The 9,360-nt window shown below is 57.3% G+C and overlaps 1 protein-coding gene across 1 annotated transcript; it reads right to left on the bottom strand.

Annotated features, from left to right (window-relative positions):
- Positions 1 to 8,690: 8,690 nt before the first annotated feature.
- LOC120689192 lies at positions 8,691 to 9,050 on the bottom strand. The gene has a single exon (XM_039971510.1). It carries the CDS (start codon positions 9,048 to 9,050, stop codon positions 8,691 to 8,693), a length of 360 nt encoding a protein of 119 aa, XP_039827444.1.
- Between the last annotated feature and the right edge of the window lie 310 nt (positions 9,051 to 9,360).

The following is a 9,360-nucleotide window of genomic DNA, read 5'->3' as shown; positions in this document are numbered from 1 at the left end:
GCTGCTTATGGACTTGCCTTTGCTTGAGAAGCCGGTACCACCCATCCTAATGTATTGCGATAACCAATCAATGCTAGCTCAGGTTATGAATACAAAGGATAATTCCAAGTCCAACAAGCACATTAAGCGGAGGCTTAAAACTGTCAGAAAAATGAGAAACTCCGGAGTTATAGCTGTGAGCTATGTGAAAAGTGAAAATAATCTGACAGACCCTTTCACAAAGGGATTATCACGGAATGTGATTTCTGTGATGTCTAAGGACATGGGTATGAGGCCCATTTGAGTATGTTACATCACAATGGTAACCTATCCTATGTGATCGGAGATCCCGTGAAGTAGGAAATAGGAAAAACAAGTTGATGATGTAACTCAAAGAGTACATTAAAATAATAAAAAATGTACCCATGTACAAATGACAACTATAGTACTCTTTACTGTTTGGAAGGATGGCTTAAAGCCTTAATATTCCCCATTGAAAAGATATCATCCAGCAGGATACTCTTGAAGGGGAACACCTACGTGAGTCTAACTGTAGGTCACAGTTCTTGAGACATGGCGCTCTCATTGAAAACTCACTAAAAGATATGGGAGCAGACCATTAACGCTCCAGTTAGGTGAGATTGTTTTGGCAGCCTAGTACCAGTTGTGATCTCAGGTGAAGTCTGACCACGTATGACTGAGAATTCAAGGCCTAGTCCATTCTCCAGTTGTGGGAAGATGAATCTTATTATTCTAGGTATTAGTTCAACTCGTACGAGACTCATACCGAAAGACTGGTATATTAACGATGATACAACATAGTGATCCTTTTGTCCTTCATTTCTTACTTTGGAATTGGTGGGGGATTGTTGGAATTTTGGTCCATTTATGGCCTATTCAGGAGAATTCCAAAGCAACATTTGGCTGGGTGGTATTGTCCACGTGCGCGGGCGCGTGTCCACGTCTATTCACGTGCGGTACGGCCCAACCAAGGCCTCCTCAAACCCGTGGAACGATCTCTGCATCGCTCGAGGGTAGCGACCTACCCTCGGCAACAGAGCGTACCGACCTCCAGCAGCACGCTCAATCTCCTCCTCGCTTGAGGGTACCGACCTACCCTCGAGTGGCTTCGAGACCTCCTCGGCCGAGACATGCAGTTGAGTTGCCACTTGTGTCTCTCACATATGAACCGTTGTGCACTGATTAGGTGCTAATCAATGCCCGGTTAATGTCATAATTTCTAGTAAATTATCATGACCATCCTGAATATGTTTTAATGTCATGGGCGTTATCAATGAGAAAACAGCTCCTTGAGGGCAGCCGTGCCTATATTAGTGGACTGAAAATATTCAGGAGAGAATCTCTCAATTCTCAGCCATTCTTCCACCTCTTGCTGTGCTGTAACATCGAGCTGCTGGATCTTGCCGGCTCTTCCCTTGGCGTGCACTGAGGAGAAGGGTGAGCGGTATCTCCGAACCCTTGCCGTCGTGAAGCCTGCACGAGGGACGGCAATAAGGTTTCTGGGCAGCGAAACTGCGCGACCGCTCTAGGCCGACCGACTACGTTCTGCGCTACTACATTCTGCACTGCATCGTCTCTTCACGAGGACGGAGTGTTGATCGGTAAGAGAAATCGAATTTAACATGAGTATGTTTCAGCTCGATTTACTCGTTCAGTTTTCAATTCTTTTTGAGATAGCAGTAGCGTTGCTATTTATATTTTGCCTCAAATTGTCGGTGTCCTGACCCGGCGGTCCGGCACCAATTAGTAAAATGCTGCGTGATCCCTCACGCTGGATGGTTGATGCAAGAGGTAACACAGGAACGCACAGGTTTATCCTGGTTCCCGCCGTGGGGTTGTACGTCCAGCAAGGGTGTGCGAGTACACTGTACTATCTTGCACCGGGGGTGCCTGTAGTAGGGGATACAAGCGAGGCGAGGGAGGGAGAGAAGCTCCCAAGTCTCTGCTAGAGGAGGATATGATTGAGGAAAGTGCTAATATCGGGGCTCAAGAGAGCGGGTGTGTGTGTTCTGCGAGTCACATGTGTGTGAATGATGATATCGTGGAGAAGATGGTGCCCACCTCCCCCTTTTATAGAAACAAGGAGGGGCAGAGTACATGTACGGGGAGATCTAAAATCATCGTCTTCTCCCCGAATCGGGGGTACGCAGTGGGTGACTACTGTAGAAAGTACACTGTGGGGCACTGAAGAGCATGGTGCCGGGCGTGGCGGTTGTCCTGGGCGACGTCCCGATTTTGTAGAGATTGCGCCGTCATCCTTGTGGTTCCTATAGGCGTCGTGGTGTCTCCTGTAGAGGGTACCGTCCTCTGTGTTCATCATGGCGGCGTTCCGAGAATCCTGCAGGTGGGGGTCTTGATCGGGTAAAGGTTCGGGCCGCACCTGAGGGTTGTGCCCATGCCGTTCGAGGGTTCCGCGGAGGGGAAAGTACGAGAAAAGGACAGGGAGACCTCGAGCGAGGCGGAGATTGCTCCGCGGGTTCGAGGGGGGTGCGAATGGGCTATACTGTAGAGCCAGGCCATGGGCCGAGGGCGAAGTGGGCCTCTTTGTGTCCTTTCCTTTCCTTCGTATTGGAAGGAGACTGTTGGCCTTAGTGGGCCCGTTTGCCTAACATGTGTTTGCATTTTGAGGGTGATTTAGTTCTCTGGTTAGGGTGACCCTAATCATGGTACCCAACAGTAGCCCCCGAGCTTTTGTAGGGATGAGCATCAGACCTGCAGAGGCTTGATCCCTCGAGGGCGTGACTCGGGTGTTGACCGTGGGGATCTTAGTTTGCCCGAGGTGTGACGGTGCCCCGGCGAGTGTTGTCGGAGGAGATTAGTCCAGGATCGAGGTTTGTTGTTGGAGGAGCGGTGGGGAGGTCACTCCGAGTTGTCTATGCAGATCATAGTCGCCTCGGGCACTATGGCGTTGCCGTTGGGGGCGTCGCCATCGTGTTGATAGGAGAGTCCGAGCTAGTCTGCGGAGGATTTCGATCCTCTAGTGTGTGAAGTTTCCTCCGTGGGGGTGCGTCAGCGCACACGCGGGTGTAGCCCCCGAGGCCTTGGAGGAGTGCTTGCACTCGTCAAAGGGCTATAAACATCGCCCTGCACGATTGATTGATTGGGGCGATTGCCCAGCTTCCTTTTCAGCCAGCCTTGGTGTTCCTTTCAGCCGGCCTCAGTGTTTTTCATGCTGGTACAATGGCCCGTAATTCTGTTGAGCAATGTAGCAGGCGTGTGTAAGCGCGGGAGGTTTGTTAAACACGTGGGATTTCACGATCAACGGTAGCCGACTCATTCGTGGGTGCGGCCTGAGCCACGGTGTGCGAGGAGCCCCCGAGCCCTGGCCTGCGTGAAGGTGTTCAAGGGACCCTCGACTTTTTGTTAAGACCTTCGTCGCCCTTCCGCAGGGAGGAGGGGTGAAGCGTGCCATGCTACCCATGCCCGGGTCGCGAGCCATGGTTGCTTCAGTGAGCTGTTGTCGGGTAGTTCAAGTGGACGTCCGTGCCCCGTTCGATAAGTGTCAGCTTACGGTCGGGGGACACGTCGCATAGTGCACTCGCAAAGGTTCGCTAGGCGGGGCTCGGACCCGTTCAATGGGGTCCGAGGGCTCGATGCTCTCCCTCGATGGGATCCCCCTGCTAGGCACCCTCGACCGGCCTTGAACACTGCGTGGGACATCTCGAACTCCACGTTCGAGGATAGCTTGTATGGCACGTCCATGCAATCCCTGACTCTGGCGATCTGGGGTGCCTGTCGAACCCTCGACGGGCCAGGTATCGAACCCCTGATCAATAAGGACTCGGAATCGAATTCCTTCGATGGTAAGGAATCCTCGGAGGGAATATTCCGTAATGGTTCGCTAAACGGCGTGGAGTCGCCAGTCGTGCGCGTGGGTCTTCTGCTAGTCATGGGTGACGTGGCCCGGTACGTGCGGTGCAGTGCGGGCCTGCCTTTTCAGACGGCTGCCTCGGGTAGACGGAGAGGCGCGGGCGGCGGCTGGCGGATGGGACGGTGCTACAGTTCCGCCGCGCCCCGTTAGTTACCGCGCCGTAATTATAGCCGAGCGCGCGCGTGGGAGTCTCCGCGGTCGTGGGGCCCGGTTGTCGGCGGCAGCGAAAACCTACCGCATTCAATGCGGTAGATTTGGGGCCGCGGCGGTGAATCCGCTCGTCGTGGGTATCGATTGGGCTCACCTGGCCATTTTGCTCTCGCCTCCCCTTCCTTCTCCGCCTCCCCTGCATCCAGAGCCCAGAGCCAAGAGCGAGAGGAGGAAGAAGAAGAGGAGAGAGTGCACCTTAGCCATCATTTGAGCTTGTTTCCTGTGCTCCCCGCCGATTTGAAGCGATGGCGCAGATCGAGGAGCTGCTGCCGTGGGGGAGATCCTCCGCCACCGAGGCGGTCTTGGAGGGGCTGGTCGCCGAGAGGCTCCTGCCGCTGAACACCAATCCATCGCAGCCGGTGTGGATCCCTCTGTGACCAGAGGAGATCGAGCCGAATCCCCCAAGCGGCTACATCATGAGCCTCGTGCGGCTCCATGAGCGGGGGTTCGGTGTCCCCGTCGGTAGGTTCATCCGTGTGCACTATGTGGTGGAGCTGCACAACTTCGGCCCCAACTCCATCTCGCAGGCGGCAGTCTTCGTCGCCCTCTGCGAGGGTTACTTGGGGATAGAAGCGCACTGGGATATGTGGATCCACCTATTCCGTCGCGTTTGCAGGGACTGAGCCACCAAGGCTATGTCTCAAAGCCCCCGACTCCGGAGGCTCGCAAAGCCAACTGCCTTCACGGGGAGGCGGTGAAGAAGAAGAAGGACGCGGCGAAGGAGGCCGCCGCCAGGAAGAGGGAGAGGAAGGAGGAGCATGAGAAGGCATGCAAAATTGCACAGACGGAGGGTGCCCATGGCCGCCCACGCCCGAGTCCATCGAGGAGGAGGATTCCTCGTCCTGTGGGCTCGATTTCTCGGAGTCCGATGACTTCGAGGTGGTGACGGGCGTGAGTCCCCCACTGGCCCATCGAGGGGCTGGCGTTGAGGGCTCGTCAATGGTGCTGGGCGAGGCGAGGCTTGCACCAGGGTCACTGGTGGGGGTGCCCGTGGCAAGGACGGAGCGGAGGTCACCCATGCCGGCGGCGAGGCAGAGGTCGCCCGTGCCGGCCGTGGGCAGGAGATCGCCCGCGCCGGCGACGGGGCAGAGGTTGCCCTCGCCGGCAATGGGTAGGCGGACTCCCGCGCCCGCGGCGTCGACTGGTGGCAGGGGGGTCTACGGCAAGCGCGGAAATGCCCGCACGGACAGACCCGAGGCTTCTGGCCGATCCGAGGGCGACGCCCTCGGGCCAGTCATCGGGAGGCGTCAGCGTGCCGCGGGCCCGGAGGAGTGGCACGGGCAAGCGCAGCATGAGCGCTCGGTCAGAGTAAGTGATCTTGTCTTTCTTCTTCGCATTCGTTTACCCGACTCTCCAATCTCACTGGCTTTAGCATTTTTCTCCCCGTCTGCCCTGCTACAGTGCCACCACCAAGGATGCGACCCACCTCGCGCCGACAAAGGCCCTCAAGACCGGGGCGCACGCAACGCCGCATTTGGCGCTGCAGCTCCCGACCAGAGGGGACCCGGCCCTAGAGGCGGAGGCCGCAAAGCTCCGAGAGGCGGTGGCTCGGGGGGCCCTGTCGGCCCAACAGACCCGAGCACGGGAGGGCGAAAATGACACCGGCCAGAGCGGTGCTACGGTGACCACCCAGGCCGACGCCGAGGAGGAGGCCGGCCGGGGTGGCGCGGAGAGCGCCGCCCGGCCGGATGTCGAAGCCGGCGAGGGTGGAGCGGGCAGTGTCGCCTAGCCGGAAGTAGGAGGAGGAGCTGGTGGGGAAGCGCAGGAGCGCCCCGCCAGCCAAAGAGAGGGGGAGACCCTCGCCCCCCGAGCCCTCGAGGGCTGGGGTCGAGGGGGTCACGGATGTGGAGTCGGCGCCAAGGGCACCGGTGGTGGAAGATACCCGTATCCCGGAGCCCGCGAGGGCCAGGGACGAGGGTGCTGCTGCAGCGGCGACAGCGCAAACGGTGCCGGAGAACATGGAGCCGGTGGTGGAGCTGCCGCTGAGCAGCGATGAGTACGGGGACGTCGATCCAGCTACTGCGACTAGCGGCGCCGCCCGAATTGCCGAATTTATTTCAGCCTCCGAGGACATCCTCGGCATAGGGACGTCCGAGGGGCCCGGTCATGGGGCCAACTATGTGATCATTCAGTTCGTGGTCCCCTTGGAATTTTTTCGCTACGAGTAGCAGGAGGAGGAGGTCTGGAATGCGTAGTATGATGTCGGCACTCAGATCCAAAATGCCCTCGACCGCTCCTTCCAACTCCATCAGAAGACGGATTTTCGTATCAGCAAGGTAAATACTTTCCCCTGGGAATCACTCGTTTTTTATCTTGTTCTTGTGTGTTCCACTCATGCTCCCCCGCTTGCAGCGGCTGAGGGAAATCTCGTGCAACAAAAGCACCGAGCTGGCCCGGTTGGACTCCTAGGTGCGCTGGCTTGGACAGTACAATGCCAGTTTGGTCGTTCGAACGATCGAGGCCAACACCTTGGTGACCGACCTGGGGGCGCGCCAGCATGCGCTGGAGGAGGAGCTGGCGCAAGCCGCCAATGAGCGCGATGCCCAGAGGGCTGCGGTGGAGCGGAAGGCCCAGGAGGTCGAGGCGCAGGCTGCCGAGCTACAGCGGAAGGAGGTCGAGCTCCAACGCGAGAAGGCGACCATCGCGACGCTCTCCGCGACCGTCACTGAGAGGGATGCCGCCCTTGCTAAGCAGGAGGCGGCCGCTCGGAGCAGGAGGCTGCCCTCAAGGAGAAGGAGGACTCCTTGTCCACACTCCAGGAGCAGGCGAACGCCATGCTGGCTCGGCTGGAGGAGGCGCAAGGAGACATCAAAGGTGAGTATATGAGATTGTTGCTTAGGTTGATTCTCGATTTGCCTGAGACTTATCTTTATTCCCCTGTTCAGAGCTGAGGAAGGCGGTCGCAGACGAGACCGCGGCGAAAGAAGCTGTCCACACCGCGCTTACGGTGGCACAAACTGAGTACGCAGAGCTGGAGCAGACCATCGTGGCCGTATGCCAGGAGCTCGAGGGGGAGGGGGCGTTATCTGGTAGCTCGGTGGCCAGCCGCCTGTGATCGCTAGGCGGTCGGGTGGCCGAGCACATCAAAAGCACCTTCCGCCTCGGCGTTCAACGGGCCCTCGCCGTGGCCTCGACGCACTATGATATGGACCTCGAGAGGGTGTCGTTGGGGTATGTCATCGCGTCCAGCATTGGTGCGGACGCCGCGTCGGCTTCCATGGATGACGCTGACACCACCGTCAAGGAGTTCGTCTTGGCCAGGAAGCTTGAGGACGACATCCCCCCATAGCCGAATTCGACGTCGTTGAAGATCCGCAAGGGCGGGAAGGCAACCTGTAGGTGGTCTGGGCCTCGAAGCCCATGTAAATAAGTTAGTATTTTATCGTATCTGTTTTTGAGCGAGAAAACTGGTTATTGTATATCGACAGTGTGGCCGATCGAGGGGTTCCCACCGTAGTAGCCCCCGAGGGAGGCTTGGCTTCGCCGAGGGTAAAGCCGAGCGTACCTCAGTGTTCGTGCGTGTCCGAGTCCCCGAGGGTTCAGAAGGTTCCCAAAAAATAAAAAAGTAAATCATATTCTTTATTGCTTCAGGAAACTTTAGATATAAGTACAAACTGTGTACAAATGGCTTGGGAATTCAAGGGTAGAAGCGACGTAACTGCTGAATGTTCCAAGCATTTGTGAAGACTTCGCCGTTCTCGTTCGCCAGCTTGTACGTGCCGGGCTTGAGCACCTCAGCGACGATGTATGGGCCTTCCCATGGCGGTGAGAGCTTGTGGCATCCCATGTTGTCCTGTCGAAGCCTCAGCGCCAGGTCCCCTTTGTTGAGGTCTCGACGTCGGATCCTCTGCGCTTGATATCTTCTCAGGGATTGCTGATAACGTGCTGAGTATAGGAGTGCCATGTCTCGAGCCTCGTCCACTTGGTTTAGCGAGTCCTCGCGGACTTGCCGGTTTTGTTGGTCCTGATAAGCCTTGAGCCTTGGCGATCCGTCCTCCAAGTCCGTGGGGAGGATGGCCTCAGCGCCATAGACAAGGAAGAACGGGGTGAAGCCTGTGGCTCTACTTGGGGTCGTCCTCAGGCTCCAGGTGACCGAGGGTAGCTCGGTGAGCCACCTTCGGCCAAACTTGTTCAACTTGTTAAAGATCCTTGGCTTGAGGCCTTGTAGAATTATGCCATTGGCACGCTCCACTTGGCCATTAGTTTGTGGTTGTGCCACAGCTGACCAATCCACATGTATGTGGTAGTTGTCGCAGAACGCTAAGAATTTCTTGCCCGTGAACTTAGTGCCGTTGTCGGTGATGATCGAGTTCGGGACCCCGAACCTGAAGACTATGTCGGTGAAGAACAGAATAGCCTACTCGGATTTGATCTTGCCGATGGGTCGAACCTCGATCCACTTGGAGAACTTGTCGATCGCTACCAACAAGTGGGTGAACCCCCCGGGCGCCTTCTGCAGTGGGTCGATGAGGTCTAGTCCCCACACAGCGAATGGCCACGTTATGGGGATGGTCTGCAGAGCATGTGCCGGGAGGTGCGTCTTTCGGGTGTAGAACTGGCAACCCTCGCAGGTCCGCACGACGTCAGTAGCGTCGGCGACCGCGGTGGGCTAGTAAAAGCCCTGCCGAAACGCGTTGCCTACGAGGGTGCGCGGCATGGTGTGGTGACCGCAGATGCCGGTGTGGATGTCTCGGATCAGCTCCTTGCCCTCGGGGATGGAGATGCACCATTGCAGAATGCCTGAGGGACTGCGCTTGTACAGTTTGTCGTCGATCAAGACGAAGGACTTGGCTCGCCTAGCAATGCACCGCGCCTGAGCGCGGTCCGAGGGTAAGACCCCTCGGATCATCCAGTCGAGGTACTGGGTACACCAATCTCGCGGAGGTGGGGCCTCGTCGATCTCCATTGCTTCAGCCTCGTCCACTGAGGAGGTCTCGATGTCAGTGTCCATGGCCTCGGACTCCTCCATCGAGGGGTCTTTGGCTGATGGCTCCGTGGTCGCAGCCCCCGAGGGTTTGGGTGCTGCTCCGATGGCTTCCGTAGGATTCTTGAAGTCGACGGATGGCTTGGTGAAGTCACGGGCAAAAATGTTCGGGGGAACGGTGGTCCGCTAAGACGCGATCTTGGCCAGTTCGTCCGCTTCTTCGTTGTACTTGCGCGTGATGTGGTTAAGCTCGAGCCCGTCGAACTTGTCTTCGAGGCGACGCACTGCATTGCAGTACGCCTCCATCTTCTCATCGTGGCAGCTAGCCTCCATCGAGACATTTGATGTCGAGTTC

Source organism: Panicum virgatum, chromosome 9N, assembly GCF_016808335.1.
Source record: "Panicum virgatum strain AP13 chromosome 9N, P.virgatum_v5, whole genome shotgun sequence".
Taxonomy (NCBI): domain Eukaryota; kingdom Viridiplantae; phylum Streptophyta; class Magnoliopsida; order Poales; family Poaceae; genus Panicum; species Panicum virgatum.
Note: the sequence above shows the minus strand (reverse complement) of the source record. Positions and strands in the feature narration are given on the sequence as shown.

What these genes read in the sequence shown, in the direction of transcription:
- LOC120689192 (XM_039971510.1), bottom strand. Translation starts at nt 9,050, where the DNA reads ATGGAGGAGTCCGAGGCCATGGACACTGACATCGAGACCTCCTCAGTG.